Raw genomic sequence first — 19,031 nt, forward strand, 5'->3', positions numbered from 1 at the left:
TCAGAAAGAGGTATAGTAGGTGGTTGCTTTGCTTGGTGATGCCTGGATACAAGTTTTAACTAATGGTTAATTTATTGCAGCAGTTCAGTTAATTCACCCCCAGCATGTACAAGCAGACCTGCACTCTGAGAGCGAAGTGCTCTGTTGGGATGATAAGGCACTGTGAGGTCTTTAAGATACGATGAAGCCTTGTCATTAAGGGCTTTGTATGTTAGGAGAAGGATTTTAAATTCTATCATGGATTTTACAGGGAGCCAGTGGAGAGATATGACCTCTCCTGCTGTGGTGACTGTTTATTTATAGCCTGCAGTTTGTTAGATCTACCCTTGGTTAGAATGTGGATTTCTGTCTGAACCTGGCCCGTGCCCGAGAGTGTGGGGTCCAAACCCATCCTGGACCCGACAAGCTTATAGTACATAATGTCTGAACCTGACCTAAGCCAGATGCAGTTAACTTTGTACAGCGTTTTTACCTTTATCATTAAACAAAGCAGACTTTTTCAGTGCTCCAGCAGTCTAACCTCACGTTTGACCTGCATGCCTGAACCCGACCTGAACCCAAACATAATTTCTAAATTTTTGTCTGAACCCCAGTGGATCTGATTGGGCTCAATTTGGGTATCTATATGCCATACCTGGCTGAAAAACCTTTTAGTAAAGTTTAATGCATAAAGTTTATGTTTGGGGCAGAAAGCTTCTCATCAGCACTAGAAAAACAGATGCAAAAGCCTTAGCAAACCCAACCCTCTGATTACAGAAAGATAGGCGTGTCGATGTTTAATCTCAAAAGTTCTAAATTAGTGCTCGCATTGTACAATTCTACACCTCGCGATTTACATCCTAATCCATTAAACATAACTGTCCATTACTGATATTATTGTCTGGTGACAGGCTTGCTCCATTGTGCAAATTTGCCTTGTGTAGCTTTAGATGCAAACTTCGAAACTTTAATATATAACTTGTTGGTCTAAGTAGTGACAGATATATGAATAGCTGGAGCTACTAAGAACTGAATCAGCAAAATAAAGCAAATACTTGGACCTACAGGGCACAACTGAGTTATAATGTCCTGTACTGGAACAGACAGATCTGCAGTGGAGAGGGAGAGACTCCATGCAAATGCTCCAAGACGGAACAGAGGAATATTCCAGTTTTCCCAGTGTCACACCCAGGCAATGCAACACAACAGTGCACTGCAATATGTGTAATTGCTTCTGACAGAAGTCAAGGTAATTTTGCACACCAGGAGACACTCTCTGATCTAAGGACTGTGACATTCATTTGTCACAGGAATCATCAACCACAGATTGAAAAATGCCAGCTGTGCAGGTGATTATTTAAGAATATAATGAATGAACATGGCACTGGTGAAACTAAACGACTTAATTTGATTATAACACGGTGCCCTCTCCTCAGATCAATGGGCATAAAATCGTTCGTTGTCAACGTTCAGCTGATTCGCATCATGTCAAACAGCAAAGGCAAATATACTGCAGCACTACAGAGCTATAAACACTGAAATCAGCTAAGATTTAAAAATAAGAAATGTGTTATATATGAGTTGAATAATAAATACTTTACTTAAACTAATTAAATCATGACTGTGGCAAATATGTTTTATGCTTGAAAGAAGCTGTTTACATATACAGAAGAAAGCTTACAACTATTTTGTCATTGTGCCTAAATAAAAACATGGTTTGAATATTAAAGACTTGGATGTGATGTGGATGATTCATGACGAGGCTCTTCACTAAGCTCACCTCAACAAGATAATCCATCAGGTATGTAATGCTTTCTCCACATTTATATGGTGACTTCTTTAAGATGCTGATCAATTTCTGTTACACTAAGAGGTATTTACTGTGCAGGCATAGCAATGAAAAGAGCCACTTAAAGATTCCAGACACACTGCGCCGATGCTGAATTTGCATTCATTACAGCATTTGACAATGCCAGTTTACTATTCCATGAAAAGTGAAGCTTATTCTCCAGGACCATGTGTGGATAGAGCAGAGAGGAGAGTTTGTTATGGGCCAAAGGAAACATATTTATAGATGATTAGTTTCATAAGGTCTTGCAATAAAATGTGAGAGTGTAATAAATTGCAGACTCATCCTGTTTTTCCTTTTACTTTGTTATGCCAAAATAATACTCAATGTTGTAATATATCATAAAATGGAGCCAAATTGTGCAGTAAATTCTCATTAGGTACCACTGTATGTAGCTCAGTTTAGAACAGCCTTAAATTCAAATGTACAATAAATCAGATTTATATTTAGTCCTCATACCCTTGTTTTAGCTTTCACTCTGTCCTTTTTCAAGTAAAATCATTTCATGTGCTTTCAGAGTCACTAGGCACATTTAAACCAACGCAGCAGGTCAGACACGCTGTTTGCATGTCATTTGTGCAAGTTGTATGGGTTGGTGCAGATGAAAAACAAGCCACAGGCTGGTGGAGAAAAGTGGCATGTATTAAATTTTGGCTTGTTAGAAGGGAATATAAAGCTATTAGGCTGTTATGGCATGATCGAATTACTGTAATGCAAAAAGTGGACGAGGAGTTTTGGTTTGTGTTATTCAAACTTGAATATGAATTTGATCATCAGTGAAATGTAAAACCACTACAGGCTGCAAACAAGCTTTTCCTCATACTTTGAAGACATGAAGGTGTATATTTTAGCTGGATTTGCTTCATCCACATTGCATTCTGTTCACATCACATGCGAATCGAATACAACTTTGAAATCCAAGTCTGAATTTCACAGTTTTTTTCTTTCTTTGGCGCAATCCAACACTTTCTCCATGTTGTTAATGTTTTTATTAGGAGCAGTAGATGCAACCAGTCAGTGTCCACTTCTTGTTGTCACTTGTGTTGTTGTGGGGATGTGTATTTACATGTCCACCCTCTGGTTACAGACTCATAAGACTGAAATATGTCTCTACATTGTACTGAGGCCTGTTTGAGTTCTGAATCAATTGTATTTTTTTTTTTTTTTTTTTTTTTCTGCTGTAGCCAGTGAAGTGCTAAAGCAAAACAGTGACTACACTGGCTTTGAGTCATTTTCATTACATTGTTAAAAGCTAAAGTTGTTGAATTATATGTTCTGTTTAAATTAATTCAAGACTAAAAAGCTATGTTAACGTTTTGTTTTATTTTTAAGAACTGCAGCAGGGAGCATAATTCACATTTGCTGTAATCGCTGACCAAAAACCAGCAGGATTTAATGTCTCCACTGGCGTTCATACATAAAAGTGAAATGTGTGGAAACGGATCAAGTGCATAGCACAAGCTGTAAAAGCTATAAAGTGTCATTCAGTTTTTCTAATATTTTATCCCTTTCTTCCAAAATGTACCTCAGTTGCAAAATGGAAATATTAAAGTCACACTTAGGAAAAATATACTAATAAACACAATGTCAAACTCTACTGCAGTGCCTTTTACTAATATTAGAGGATATTTTTAATGTTGGGAAGCAGCATTGTTGTTAGAAAAAAAGGAGTGTTATTAGACTAGGCAGTGAAGCATTGAATGCCACTGTGGAGTTTTGCTCAGCCTGAAAATTTAATAAATGGTTTTTCAAAGTGATTTGGACCTGAAAATAAAATCAATCAGTAACTGTCTTAAATGCTGAGGAGCTGCTTGGCACACTGGTGTGGGACCACAAATATCAAGCTGTGCTATTTAGTCACAATCCAATTAAAAAAAAAAACATGTGCATGCAAATTAGGCACGTTTCAGATGGGTAGCACATTAAGGGAAAGTCTTTTAGTAAAACTTCTTCCAGATAACAATTCCCTCGTCCAAAATCTCCCATCCATGTTCAGTTGGGCTGAGGTCTGTTGATTGTGAAGGCCATAGCATTTGATTTACACCTGATGCCCGTTATACATCAGAAAGCTCTCGTGCTGTTTATGGAGGTGCCCGGTTTCATTGAGTAGGTTCAAGCATTTGTTTAAGTTTTTCAGTAACATTTGAACACCTTCCTCTCTTTCTAATTCTGGAAGATGCACTACTGTTGAAATGCACTGCATTGTGCTGACAGGTGTTTTTATTTTTTCCAGCCCATTTAGATCAGTGGGGCTAGGCTAAATGAAGAAGAAACACCTCTCTGCATAATGCAGTACAAAGTACAGCATAAAGTACAGCTTCCAAAATGATTATACAGTTGAATCAACACCTTGATTTAAGCACTTTGTGAAAATACAGCCGCTAAACTAAGGTGGCTCAAACGTCTGCTACCAACAAAACAACATACATACCAACAAACAAGCTGAAAGAAAGAAGAGGAAGACACTGACAAATCAGTTCTGCTAATACCTGTGTGCGTGTGTGGGCGTGTATGCCAGTGTATCTGGGTTTTGGTGGAGGGAGTGTATAAATGAATACAAACCCCTCTTAAAATATATAACAAATATAATGATATTAGAAACAAATACAACAACCACAAACTGATGACCATAATAACAGTGGTTACTAATACACCGTTGTTTAAGACCACCCCGGATCCCATCATGAGCATGGCACAAGCCACAATTCCCTCATTACTATTTGTTGGAGCTTCGGGCCGTTGTTTCCCTTCACCAAGGGGTTTCTGTAGCCTCCTCTATGTGCTTCTTGTACACAGAGTGCTTCTAGCACACAAGTGAACATAGACACAGGCATGAACCTTGTGTGAGGTGCACATTAGATGTTATGCACTGCATTTTCAGTGCAGACATGGGATCAGTCTCTTGATGTCTTACTTCTATAGGCAACAGCTACACTTTCCACGGCAATGTGAAAGACGTCGCCTGGGTGGGCCAGTGCCCCCTTTCCCATTAGGCTTTGCACCTGCCGTACTGAGGTAGTTCAGGTCCAATAAGTGGATGCTGTGCTATTAACCCCATGCATTAGTGGCTTGAGTACTAACACAGAGCCAGTCCAGAGAAAGCTAGGGTGGCATGAGCTGTTCTTGAAACCAGATTTTGTGCCACACTTTGGACTATTTTACATAAATGTTACCGTGCGTACTGGCAGCCCTGACAGAAACATGTTATACCAATTAAATAGTAAAAATCTGAACCTCAAATGATCCCTCTCAAAAATACATCATTTAAAATTCATTTCATTTGCTCTGCCTTTCTCTGTAGCTGTTATTCCCTTTCCTCTTGTTGTTCAAATAAAGTAAATTTAAATGAACTGACATACATAATGCTTGCCAGTACAGTACTCCTGCAGTCATTATAGTTGGTTTCTGGCAGTGCTAGTGATTAACCATTGATCAACTTGATTCTCTTGCTGCTCTCTTTGCAAGTTTACTCCAATGTTTGCAAACGGTCTCTTCTAAAGACAGTCATAACTGTCTTCTTGTTCAGCAAACCTTTAATCACAATGTTTGTGTTCATGATATCAGTATCCGGTAATGCGTTGCTTTCTTGCCTGTGAGTCACAGCAGTTTGAATGACTGATGGTCGCGCTTCTCTGTGAGGACAGAGGAGGAGGTGCTACACTGTATGTGACCTGGATGGAATGTTTTTTTACTTACAGGATGATGAATCTCTAACAGTGAAGGTGAGGGCTTCTGGGAAAACTAATCCAGACCGAGGAAGAAAAGAAGCTGCTCTGCCTGTCCTATCAACAACACAAACATATCATAGTATAAATAAATGATACAGCATCTCACCTCGAGAGGATCAAGAGCAGGGCACATATTCCCTCCAGCTCAAACTGTCGATGCATTCATCTCCTCCATGGCAAGTAATTTCCTTACTCAGGACTTTACTTGCTAATCGGATGGATGCCTGAGCCTTGTTCTTTCTGGAGGGGCAGCACAAAAATATGGCAAATTGATGACTCTCTGGAAATTGCATAGATCAGATGGAGGGTAATAATTAGAAACAAGGCCTGCTTCATTTTTTACAATGCATTTATGATGAGGGTGGTATTTATTCTGCACTGTTACAAAGCTTAGTGTAAAAAAAAAAAGTGTGTACTAACCTTTGTTCTGGTTGCTACCTAACATTAACAAGCTAACTCTGGCTACATCATTGCTTTAGTTAGTTAGCAGCACTGCTTGCATTGCAAGCTTCTGCTGCGCTCCTGGTTATTTACTGCTGGCTATGTTGCAATATCACGCTTGTGTGTTCTAACGATAGCATTACCTCAGTATATTAATCAATGGTCATCTGGAAATAAAATGCTCTTGAGAGCTTTTGAGATTTGATGGTAAAACATTTATTTCAGCAGTTTGAGTATATCTGATACACCCACTGACTGAGTCATAATAGAGACAATCAACCAAAATTTTCAAAAATGTCTATTTTCACATTGCTGACTCAGTTGCAGTTCAGTTGTGGGTATAAATTGGTTAACATTGTTCTGGTTTTCCCAGAACAGGAGCAAAATTGACATTATTCAAAATCAGAACAGGAGTAATTATGTTGCTTCCCTTTCCGAGGCTGAGTGGTTAAGAATGGAGGTTGAAACACTTGAGATTTATAATTACTGTTTTCTGTGGAGCTGACACTGTCAATATGACATCCATATGGCCTTTTTCTTTTATCAGCCCCTAACAATTGACTTGTTTTTTTAACCTGGGACTCTTAATAATGAAGTATTGAGTCATCCTTTATACAAACTGTGTGGCTTCAAGTGGATAGTTGTTCTACTGCTGAAGAGTAATCAGTGAAAATTATGGCCATTTCCTGCCCATTTTTATGTTCAAAGAAATTTACAGCGTCTTTGTGTGCAAGCCGGTGGCACTGACACTTAGGGCTGCATGGCCATTATTAATGAACAAAGCAGGGCAGTTATGCTGTAAAAATGAACATCAATGTGCTTGTTCATAACAGTTAAACTACATGACATTGTACATGAAATCTGTTACTCTGAAGGTCAGCAATACATGACTTGGTCTCTGGTTCACTTCCTTTATTAGTACCTATTACATAAAATCAAAGGACAATATGCTCTGTTCGACTTTGTGACAGAGAACACACAACTAGATCTGTACTGGGAATATGACTGCAGTTATTTTTCAGTGTAGCTCTTTAATGTTCCCGGGCACAGATGGGGCTTTAATCAACCATGAAACTGGTTTATTTACCTTTTTATTTACCTACAATAATTTGCATGGGCAATAAAACAGCACACACACTCAAATTATACTGTTACAGTTTAATCTTAGGTCTCCTCCTTGCAAACAAACTGGTTAATGTGATGGAGAGTTAATGGGTTCAGAGAACATTTATTAGCTCATGAGGCAAAACAGTCTACTTCCAGTGTTTGATCAGACAGTTTACTTTACCAAACCAACAATATAGATCATTCATTTATTCCAGTTGGGCATGATCTAATAATGAGTAACAAAAGTAAAACTTTTGTGAGACCAGATCACCAGCAACGTTAGGTGCTAGTAATCACATATTAATGATTTGTATGACAAAAAGCAACAATTTCCTATTTAAAACTGGGCAAATTGTGAGAAAGCAATCTCAGCACATTGTACAAAAGCTGTGCTGGACCTTTTGATTATATCACATGATTTTCATCAGCAGATGGTATTTGCTCAGTTGTCAAGGAAGTGTAGACCAAACCAAACTGGGCTTAAGTTTTTCTTTTTTGGTACTTTGGTTATATATAAACATTTAGTTTCAAAAGCTGCTCAGTGACTGTATTTTAATCTCCTTGTAACTGAGTCAGTCAAGTGCTGTTGAAACTGGGATATCTAGACATATTTTGAACTGTAACTGACCAGCTAGTGCTAACTGATTTTGCAGCACCACAACATTTTTGCACATGACAGAACAGATATCAAAATGCCAAGTAAAGCTTATGCCATTGTTTTTTAAATAAATAAAAACAATGATAATGAAAAAGCACCCATCTGTAAGTACTACATTAAAAAGTGAGGCTATAAACTTATTGTAAGAAGCTTGTGGAAGGCATCCCGAAACATTTGACCCAAGTTGAACTATTTAAAGGTAATACTACCAAATACTGTGTATGTAAACTTCTGACCCACTGGAAATTTGATGAAAGAAATAAAAGCTGAAAAAAATCTCTCTGTGAAATGGCAGATTAATTATCTTAAAATAAAGTAGTGATCCTAACTGGCCTAAGACGGGGAATGTTTATAGTATTAAGCATCAGGAATTGTGAAAACCAGAGTTTAAATGCATCTGGCTAAGATGTATATAAACTTCTGACTTCAACTGTAGCTACAACATAGCCACTTGTGCTTTCACTCAGCTCTATCATGTGGTACTTTTGAGACTCATCTGATAGAGATGTACTCTCCAAAAAAGGCGTTGCATGAAAATCTGAGTTGAATGATGATTCTTTCTTGGAATCCTACTGCTGGAGCCAAGGCTGAGAGTGTTGAGAACTGAATTTCAAACACCTCAGTGGCGCCTTTACTTTTAATAGGGAGCCTCTGTCAGTCCTGTTTGGATTTAAACCCACCACTTCCCATGAATCTACAGTGTACAGTCTAAGTGGACATGCAGGTTTCCTGCAAGAATGTGGGGGTGTTTTTTTAAACACAGCAAATTCAAAATGGTTTGAGAGATTTGAGTGAATAGCTGATGCAGATGCTCCTCTGAGACGCAAAATCCATTACATGATTGGAGGTAACAAGAAATTGAAGTTCCAGTGAGCCAAAACCTTTCAAGCTGATAATTGGTCTTCTACAGAGAACTGAGACCTTCAGTCTCCCCGTGGAAATGTTGATGGTTGGGTCATTAGGATGGCAACTAGCTCATTTGATCCATCAGCTGAAACCCCAGAGTATAACTCACTACTATCCACGCTAAATTGAACGTGGCGTGTTGACTTGCCATGCTTACTGATGCTGAATTTACTATTACACTGCTCATGTTTGTACAGCAGGATGGTTGACAAGAAGTGAGAGATGCAGTCGTATACTGCAAACTGATTTTAATGGATTTGCCAGTTACATAAATGACAATTATGCTTCTTAATGAAGCATAATCCTAAAACAGTGATGTAACACAGGGGTCCCCAGACCGGTACCGGTCCATGGATCATTTGCTATTGGGCCGCAAAGAAAAAATTTCGTGGTTAAAATTATAGTTATTTTTAGTTTGAAAAACGACTGTTTCTGCCCTTGCCTCAATACCGCACTTGACTCTGGCATGCCCTTTTACACATCAGCGACACAAGCTAACCCTTTAAAAAAATGAGTCAAAAACAAAATTCACTGGAGAGCTTTTTCAGGAAGGAACGAGCAAACGATGGGACTTAAAGGGTAACAGCATTGATATTTAAATTTTCTACAAATCCCATACAGTGTTTTAAAAAGCAACTCCATATCCTAAGAATGGTCATAATGTTTTGTACTTTTTGAAGTAAGAAAGAGACAACTGCTCATACACACAACAACATGAGAAGCTATGTTAATATTCTTTATGTTCCAGGACACACAATGTTATACTGAGAGATACTCCTGTAAAAAACTGTCAGTTGATGCTATACAAACATGATCATTGCTGGTACACACATGCCCCAAATATGCCACTCTATACCCAACACTCCCACATTTATTGGTTAATAACCCAATTAGTCTTGAACTCAAAGAATAAGTTGTTCTCTTCTTTAATTGGTATCCAGCACAGTATGTACCTTATTTCAGCAACATTAACACATTCTACACATTTTTAAATGTAAATATTTCTTCCTCAAAGTGATATTGCCTCTAAAGTCTGTCAGCAGCCATGACAGAAAATATTTTTGACTTTAGGACAGTAGGTGGCAGGATTTGCTCTGCCTTTGAGTCTGGTTAGTTCAACTAATGAGAATTCATTCACACATCTGTGTATCTGTGCCGTGTTTAACAAAGCAATTTGTGCCATTTAGAATTGGAAAATAGATGAACTTCAAGTTTAGACTGTTTGGATTAGGTCAACAAGAGAAGAAGAGGTGTCACAGAAGACTGCTAGGACAAATTAATTTTGCAGATGTTCAGTAATATCAAAAATTTAGGTGTGGTTCTTTTTTTTTGTGGAGAAACTCATTGTATCAGACCTCACTGAATAAGACTTTGCTCCATTAAAGCCATCAAAATTAAAACACACAAACCTAAAAAGCTAAAATCGTAATAAGACAGATATTCCAGTAAAACAAGCGTTACAATGATTCTCCCTCTTAATAATTCACAGATACCATGATTTGTATTTTCTAAAGAACAAGTTGTTCCCTGTTGCTGTTTGTGCGCTGAATTGAGGCACCGTGTGTTTGGTCATCAGCTGATTCAACCCCAGCCTCGAAGATGCCCTGAAGACATTTCATTTCTCTGGATGCTATTAAAAGAGAACAGGAAAAGAAAGATTGACCGTTAAAAATCAATACTCAGTACAGTCCACATCCAGGAAGCAGCAGATAGACGTGAGGATACAGCTGATATAAGTGACACTAAGAAGAAAAGGCACAATCCATACAACTGTTCCTTCTTTCTTTGTTTGATGAGCCAAGGTGTGATTTCAAAATGTCTACCATAAAAAGCGAGCCAAAAGCAAATTAACCAAAGGCTCACTGCAGAGAACACCGGTTAATAAAACACAACCGAACTGGCATTTAACAATAAATGTCTCACTGGAGACAGCCAACAGCCAAACTCGGATTCAAAGCCAAGCCTAGGATGAGGGCTCTTGACCAGAAATGTAACCACTGCCCCAGTCTGATCTGACATCTCATCCGATTAAATGGTTCACCCATCAGAGGTGCCTTTTTCCGGCACTACAGATAGCCATGACAGATATTTGTCTCCATTTTATTTCCATTTGCTACAGCAGAGGGATTCAGAGACATTAGGAGAGGAGGTGCAGGCCACAATGCTAGATCAGGTGGCAAAACTATCTTTTGCTAATTCAAATATCCTGCTGATGGCAGTGTTGTCAGTAGGTCTGAATTGGTGATTAGTTATCTAAAACCACGACACTAGACCTCAGATGATGTAAATTTAATGACAAAGTCTCGACCAACCGTGGTCTTCATATACGGACTGATTCAAAAATCACTAATATAAAATGCTCAGGGACGCCCATCCACAGACCTTCCCCACTGGACAGAAAAACTAAATATTTGATATTTTATTCCAGCTGTGGAAGAAGTACTCAGATTTAAAAGTAGCAGTACCACAGTGTAGAAATAATGTTACAAATATAAATCCTTCATTCAAAATGCTGCTTAAAAGCATTAGCATCAAAATATACTTACTCATTATGCAGAATGGCACATTTCACATTAATGTACAGTATATTATTGGATTATAATTACTGATGCATTGTTGTGAATATCACTTTAATGTTGCTGCTGGTAAAGTGGAGCTAATGTTAACTACCTTTTAATCTGAAGTACTTTACATACTGCTGAGTGGCTTGGGAATGTCACACTGAGGATCAGTAAAGTCTTAGAATTATACTCTATTTTGTTTGATTCTGAAAAGTTACTAAAGATACCAAATACATGTAGTCGAGTAAAAAGTACAATATTTGCCTTCAAAATGTGAAGTCGAAGAAAATCAACGCTCAAGTAAAATGCGGATATCTCTAAATTGTGCTACAATACAGTACTTATATAAATGTACATAACTACTTTCAACCCCAGCCACCATTCCAGGGCACAGAGAAAGACAGTTGTGCAAGAAAACCTAATGTTGTCAAGAGATATGAGAACAATGCAGATGTCTGGACAAGCTGTGCCAGATCTGGCACATCACTGCACACAGATGAAAAAACCGTAACTGAGCAGTGAACTTGAAAGTGGATTCTGGGAACAATGTAGCACTTCTGGTGAGCCATCTGTTGATCTCGTAGGCAGAAACACTTTGAATTGTTTCCATAGTTAAACACTGACAAAATGCATGTGGCTACTAAATCAACTTCATGTATTTATAACAGAAGTCACGAGTGTGTTTGTATGAATCCATTAATATTTGGCATACTTTAAAAAGCTAAAATAAAGGAGAGTATGTGATTACATATAACAGTCCAGACTGTCATTTTGAGCCACTGTAAATGGAGAAATTATCTCCAGTGGCCCGTGCTGAGAAAAGGCTGCCCCAGACTGCAGCAAAGACACAAAAACCTCACAGTGCATAATGGGTCTGCTCATGCAGCAGGAAGAGGTGGGGCTTTATAGATCCTAATGTTCCCAAGATAATTGTCACTTCTTCTCCAGGCCTGATTTATCTTCACTGTACAGGTCAGATACATAGAGCAGTTTGTGGTCTCCATGAAAATGTTGCTCATGAACACCTCAGTGGCATTTTGCCTGTTCTCAACTCTAGATGAGGACAGTTTCCTTGAGGTTATAACTTAGATCATCCATTCTAGTTTGCTGTTTTTAAAGATTCCTAAAAAGATCTTCCCTGGAACCTTGAATTTTTTTTAAATACTGGTCACAAGTACAAGTCGTTGCATCTCACACAGCACTAAGTTTAGATACAACCTAGTAATTCTAATGTACACCAAGCCACGGGTCCATTTATCCTCTGATTAATCATTAGCAAGTCACACTAGATCCTTTTCACATCATGGAAGCCATAAAGCTTATGGTGTAAAGTGAGCTGTGATGAAGTGTGGTGCATTAAGTACAAATACATCTTGGTGATAATCCCTGTTGGCCAGCGTTCCCGTTTAGTGTCGCAATGTTTAAATGTTCTGCACTTAATTAATGTTGCGCAATCTGTCTACAGGCTGGAGGCAGCGTCAAACAGAAACCTAATGTTGCTATGGAGTCGATGAATTATGCAGTGGGTTACAAACTGCGCCCCATTTGTTTGCCTATAGGTTTTACATTTTAACACATCGGCACCATTAAAAATAAATTAGCTATTAGGAGTTTGTGTTTAAAAGCAGGATCCTTTTAACTAATAATGTACCAGTCATTGCATTGTTCTTGTCCGTACCAAATATATCAAACATTCAGAGTGTAGGTTGGAAATGTATGTGATTCCCCTAGGCTAATGGCATCAACACAAACTAATCGAGGTCCAGTGTTGCCAAACCTGGATTCTATTCAATGGGACATGATTGGAGATGTGGGTTAGAGGTACTCTGACTATAAACAAACATTTTGAGCTTGCTGTTCACACTAAGCATCTGCTAATGTGAATCAAAAAAAGAGATATCAGAAAAAAATAGAAGGGGAAAAAAATATCACTGTCCAGGGCTCTGATTAGATCTCATTTTATTTGGCACAGAACAAGGATCTAAGTCACTTCTCAGTCTTGGTTGTTCAGTAGGTTCTTCTGTAGAGGTCAAAACTTGGAAAATAAGTGCTCTCCCCCTGACGATTTCTCACCAATTAGTGTGGAGTAGATAAACCTAACTTTCTCAGGTTGGTCAAGGCTTTCTCTGGGGACAAGAGAGCTGAAAAAAAATATCCAGGCTTCCACAAATTTGGTATCATGTCAAGAACTGGTTTTTACTATACTGTTTAAAAGAACTTTCTGGCACTCTGCATGTTCGGTACTTACAGCAGCAGCCAGTGCTTGCTCCAGATCTTTAATAATGTCGGCCTCATCCTCCAGTCCCACAGAGAGTCGAATCAGTGTGTCACTAATCCCCAGCACATTCCTCTCTTTTTCTGGCACTGATGCATGGGTCATAATTGCCCTAAATTATGAAACAGGACAGAGACACCTACTGTATATATGAGCAAAATACAGCTGCTTTATTACAAAGGACTTCAAAACTGAAGGAGCGTGTCTCAAAGTCAGTTTCTCCAATTTCTTTATCTCTGCTGCCCCCTCCTGGTGTGATCTCAGATAACATCAGTACAGAAAATGTTTCTATTGTTCAGTACAGTTTTATAATTAAAAAAAAAAAATCTACACAGCTAAAATTATTTATTTTGCTACTCTGTTAAGAATACAGCTTTGCAGGGATACTTACGGGTGTTCTGCTAAACTTTCATAACCGCCGAGGCTCTCAGCTATTGCAAACAACTGAAATGAGAAGATAACAGAGGACATGAAGTAAAACAGTCCAGAACACACTAAATAGTTGTAAACTCAGTCAGAATAGTGGAAGGAACAGAAAAATCAAGCTACAAAAAAGCAGTTAAGTAACCAACTACAAAAACTGTGGCTTGGATCATTTCCAGCAGTGAGCATACGGGCCTCTGTTATTTATAGAAAAATACGACCTGGTCTTCTAGAGACAACAGGAGCCACTAAAAATGTGCCAGATTACTTTAAGGTTCTTGAGGAAGGTGGTGGCGTGCTCAAGTTTCCCTTTAATGTAGAAGGTGATCATCCCTGGACACCCAGAGCATTGTCTCTTCATCACTTCATGCTGGGGGTGAGAGCGCAGGCCTGTGTCGAGAGAGAGAAAACATGAAAAACCGGTCAGTGAAATAGACTAATCCTTTAATCCCCACCTAAGGCACACGCCCAGTATGTGGCTCGAGTGTTTCAACGTTTAGGAACTTGACAGCTTCTTTTTTGCAACCTGTAGCTTCAGGTGTAATGAAAGAAACGACCAAGGAAATGTTAGGTTTATGTTGATCAGTTTGAAGTTAGTGGTCACAATTTTTTATGCCCTTTCTGCAACTTGGGACGAGATTCAAGTTTTGCTCAGGAGCCCTGGTTTGCTTGGGCTTGACACAACTACCTGTATTTCCATTTAAAAAGAAAATGACTTCCTCTGAGGCCAGGTGCAGCATACACTGGAAAAGCATAAGATTACAGTTACGTTGAATCTTCTTTAAATCAAATAAAAAGATGCTGAGTCTCTAACCAACAACTTAGATGACTGAGAAATGGTGTGCACCATGTCCTCATACTTCCATACACTATGTAACGACAACTGGCCCCAGGAAGGCGAGGAATACTAGGTCACCGAAATGCCTGTGGCTTGTTGTGCTTCCATGAGTCCAGTTTTCCCCAATAAGAGTTTTACCTGGGAAGATGACACGCTCCACCCTGGGATTCGCCTCCAAAAATTTGGCAACAGCCATGGCATTCTTAAAGTGCTGCTCCATCCGCAGGTGTAGAGTCTTCAGTCCACGATTACATAGGAAGCAGTCAAACGGAGATGGTATAGCTCCCAGGGCTGAACGGAGGAAAGATTACAGTACGTAAAAAAGTTAGTCTCCTAAAAACAAGATCAGGCAAAAACAGACCTTCTGAGAAGGTTTTAAATTGCTCCAGATGTTTGGCCTCGGGAGCATGTTTTGGTCATTTGAGGGAATGTTAGCCTGGATTAACTAGCTCACCAAATACAGCGTTGCACATTAATGACATTAAACAGATGACGCTAGAACTGTTCTGAAGTCTGACAGTACTTGCCAGACATGTCTTCAGTATACAGACTGCAAGAGTAGCTGAATTTTGTTCTACTCACCATTTTGCAAAAACTTCAGCCGCTCGTAGAGATCATTCCGGTTCATGGAGGCCAGACCCATTACCACGTCACTGTGACCTGCAAAACGGTATGGCAGGAGTTAAAAGAATGACACGTGTATGCGTTTTAGCATTTTCTGGACTATACACATTTACTCTCTCTCCTTGAAAAAGACTCGTTTGATGAAAATACAGTCCAAAAACCCACTGATGATGACCTGGTCACTGGTGAAGATTACAGACTCCCTTCTCTACACTTATTTTGACACCTGTTTATTCATCTGCTCCCCTTAACAGTACTGTAATATGACCTTATGCCATGCCTTTGTAAAATTACTGACCTTTTTATTTAGAATGTATTAAATGGAAAAATGTACACTACTTACCATTCATGTATTTGGTGGCTGAATACATGCAGACATCAGCTCCTAAAGCCAAGGGGCGCTACAAGAGGACAAGACAAACATAACTTAATCATTCAGTCACTTATTTCTACATAAACTAGAAGAACATGAGCTGCTTAGCCTCACCTGGAAATAGGCAGACATGAAGGTGTTGTCCACGACCACTACTATGTCTTTGTTGTGCTTGTGGACCAAATCACTGCAGGCTTTGATGTCAACGACCTTCATCATGGGGTTGGTTGGCGTCTCAATCCACACCAGCTACACAAGCAAGGAAATGAGGTAATTTCACTGCATGGGCATGTTCAGGAGGATGAGTCAGTGGTGTGGCAAACCGACACTGACAAAGCCTCATCTGCTGATGCATTGAACATAAAGCCCAAAGCATCCATCACATAAAGTCCCACGTCAATGATCGCTTCAAGTTTGGCAAAGGAAATAAGTTTGGAAAAGAACACAAAGTGAATCATTAGTCTTTGACTTACTTTAGTGTTGGCCTTCAGTGCAGCTTTGAGCAGCTCCGTTTTTGTACAATCGGCAAACGACACTTCCAGACCAAGTTCACAGGCAACTCTTTGGAAGTAGCGGTTCGTGCCTTGCAATTAAAAGAGAGACTTAATTAACATTCCCAAATATAACCCCACTTTTGATTCAAAATCAACTCACAATGTGCTTTTTTTTTTCAGACCTACGACAATTTTGTACAAGGTGACTGTAAATGGTGCACGTGGCAAAAAAGAAACATTTCAGAGGGGCGCCTCACCTCCATACACGTCATCCATGCAGACGATCCCGTCACCTGTCTTTAACATGTGAGTGATGGTCACTGTGGCTGCCAGTCCTGAGGCAAGAGCAATGCCTGCAAGGGGGAAAAGCACAAAAGCTGTACAGACCAAAAATCCCTTTTATGTCATCTTGTCACTGGAAGCACAGGCTGTAGTTGCATACAGTGTATCCATTATGACTGATGTTTCAAGCCTTAATCATTTATTTGTTGTGCTGCAGTGTTACATATGTCCTGTCACAGTGGAATATGCCTGCCATGACTATACGAGTGTCCAACACAAATAGTCTTACTTACAGTACTTTGCTCCATCCAGAGCTGCCACAGCCTTTTCAAGACAGTCTCTTGTAGGATTCCCACTACGGCTGTACTCATACCCCTTCATAAAGACATAGCTATTAGAAATGTTGTCACTAAATTCAAGATTTATAATATACTGTGTCCAAACAACAGGAAAAGGGAGCCTTTGGTTGCCCAAACACAAGTGGGCATTCATAAATTCTAGCTGAAACAATGAAATTCTTTAATGTATTGTAACTTCCTAATCACCTTCGATACTTATATTAGCTTGCCACTATCACACAAATACACATGCTAAAACAGAATTTCAGAATCAGATTTATTGGCCAGGAGCTTGACTCCAGTACAGTGGCTCTCAGTGCGCATGTGCGATGCTCTTCCATAAGGCAACAAGTAAACAATATAAGACTGACAAAACCTACAAATGACCTTTGTTCTCAGTGACTGATTTTACCCTGTCTGTCTTTGTACCAGAGCATTTAAAATGGCCCAACCACACTTGCAATGTGTAAAACAGATGGGAATAACCTGCAGTATAATCATTGACAGAGATTAATTGAAGTTGCTGACCTTGCATGCAGCACAAATGGTCTATCACTACTTAAACTAAAGACAGAATATGATAGTGTTGTAGAAATTCTTCTTAGATAAGAGAGAGTTCCTAAAAAATTAAGATAGAAGCTGGATGTGATGGACCATCTCTGTTTAATTAAATGTCGACATGGAGAACAGCTTTTATTTTTTCAGTTAATCTCAGATCAGGTGACCTTTTGCAGGCTAGTAACCACTTGACCCTACTACTTAACGGTAGGCCTTTATAATGTAGTTAAAACTAGCTGCACTCGATGCTACATTACCACTGCTAGGCTATCTACCTAATGGGTAACAAGCAGATTGACAGTATAAGCTATTATTTCTTTGTAGCTTCTTCCGGTTCTTTCAAACCAGGAACTCTCAATGAGACGAAAGAGACTGCTTTAGATTTTATAAAAAATAACCGTGCTGGTTTATTCAGAGGATCACAGGTAAAATTCACATTACACGTCCAGAGCTCTCTCACCCCTCTGCCTGCAGGCAGCAGAAAAGCTGAAGATGTCTGGACCCAACAACCTATATAATATTAATCATTTTTGGGCTAGCCCATGCTACAAGGGGCGTCAAACCGTGACGCCACCCGATAAGCAAGCTTTGCAGCTGCTCTATCGTTTAGCCAAAACATGAGGAAAAGTCAAGGTGCGTGACTGTTGTTTTCGTGGTGTGTATCTAAACAATTGGACATAACCTTACACTTTAAGACAAATATTAAGACTAGCATTACAGTTGACACTAACAGCAGTTTTCCTGTAACCTTGGCGTGCCTGCAATCCTTACTGCAGGCTGAATAGTTACAGCAAAGCTAGTCACCCTGTCTGTACTAAACATTTCTAGACACCAGATCTCTAATCCATATCTATCTAACTAAGAAATAACCTAACAACAGTATTAACATATTTATAAACTGTTTTATTTAAAAAGAGATTTATGTATATACGTAAGCTACTAGATGGGTCTCGACACAACACTGGATCAGTGTTCACACCTCAACGCCCATATCGGGTACTTACGGCGGTCTTTCCCGGTTCGCATTGCTTAAACGTGGTAGAGAGAGAAATCGGCGGCACTACAGCCCTTGATGTCCATTGCTCCGGCTCCTGACCGACGTGTATTGCTTCTGTGGCGAAAGACTTAAAAGGCGGTGCAAAACCGGCGAACACGCCGCTCTGCTCGTCTAGTTTGTGCTTCGGCTCCATAACGGCACGCTTCCCCAAATACTAAGTATAGCTGGCACAGGATGAGTACGCATTACAGTGTATATGGTGAAGGAAGAACGCTATTTAACCGAGTTGTGGGCGGTGTCTTTCTGTGTGAGCCAATCAGCGCTCAACAACAAGCAGAAGGCGGCTCCGATTGGCTATTTAGAAGGGGCGTCAAACACATGTGACACTACACGTTGTTTGCACCCTTTGTGCGTGTGTTCTGTATGCGCTATAGTGATGCAATGTTTCCTGTTTTTTGAGTAAGGCAGGGTACACCTTTTAACTCAGCCTCAATTAATTACTAAATTAGTTTTCCAAGTTAGTTCCACTTAATTGAGCAAATTCCCATCAAGGACATTCTGAGAATTGTATAGGCCTTTAAGGCCAATATCCCATCAAGC

General features: G+C 39.4%; 1 protein-coding gene across 2 annotated transcripts; it reads right to left on the bottom strand.

The window, feature by feature from the left end:
* Nucleotides 1–9,046: 9,046 nt before the first annotated feature.
* On the bottom strand, nucleotides 9,047–18,720 carry cth (cystathionase (cystathionine gamma-lyase)). Of its 2 annotated transcripts, none has more exons than XM_020596831.1 (12): nucleotides 18,439–18,719; nucleotides 16,832–16,913; nucleotides 16,514–16,609; nucleotides 16,236–16,345; nucleotides 15,877–16,011; nucleotides 15,733–15,790; nucleotides 15,348–15,425; nucleotides 14,904–15,056; nucleotides 14,196–14,317; nucleotides 13,896–13,948; nucleotides 13,478–13,616; nucleotides 9,047–10,298 (listed from the first exon to the last, which is right to left on the bottom strand). In XM_020596831.1, the coding sequence occupies exons 1-12, from the start codon at nucleotides 18,622–18,624 to the stop codon at nucleotides 10,284–10,286; spliced, it is 1,227 nt and encodes a 408-aa protein (XP_020452487.1). In that variant the 5' UTR covers nucleotides 18,625–18,719; the 3' UTR covers nucleotides 9,047–10,283. The 2 variants fall into 2 exon arrangements, with proteins under 2 accessions (XP_020452487.1, XP_020452486.1); XM_020596830.1 differs by lacking the exon at nucleotides 9,047–10,298 and adding an exon at nucleotides 13,162–13,370 and having other exon boundaries at nucleotides 18,439–18,720.
* Between the last annotated feature and the right edge of the window lie 311 nt (nucleotides 18,721–19,031).

The sequence above is a fragment of the Monopterus albus genome, unplaced genomic scaffold, assembly GCF_001952655.1.
Source record: "Monopterus albus unplaced genomic scaffold, M_albus_1.0 scaffold31.1, whole genome shotgun sequence".
NCBI lineage: Eukaryota > Metazoa > Chordata > Actinopteri > Synbranchiformes > Synbranchidae > Monopterus > Monopterus albus.

Excerpts from the sequence above, each read along its gene's own strand:
- cth (XM_020596830.1), bottom strand. The coding sequence starts at position 18,624 with ATGGAGCCGAAGCACAAACTAGACGAGCAGAGCGGCGTGTTCGCCGGT. Across the intron at positions 16,346-16,513 it reads CATGGATGACGTGTATGGAG|GCACGAACCGCTACTTCCAA; the intron begins GTGAGGCGCCCC and ends TTTAATTGCAAG. Across the intron at positions 13,949-14,195 it reads CCTTCCTCAAGAACCTTAAA|TTGTTTGCAATAGCTGAGAG; the intron begins GTAATCTGGCAC and ends TTCTCATTTCAG.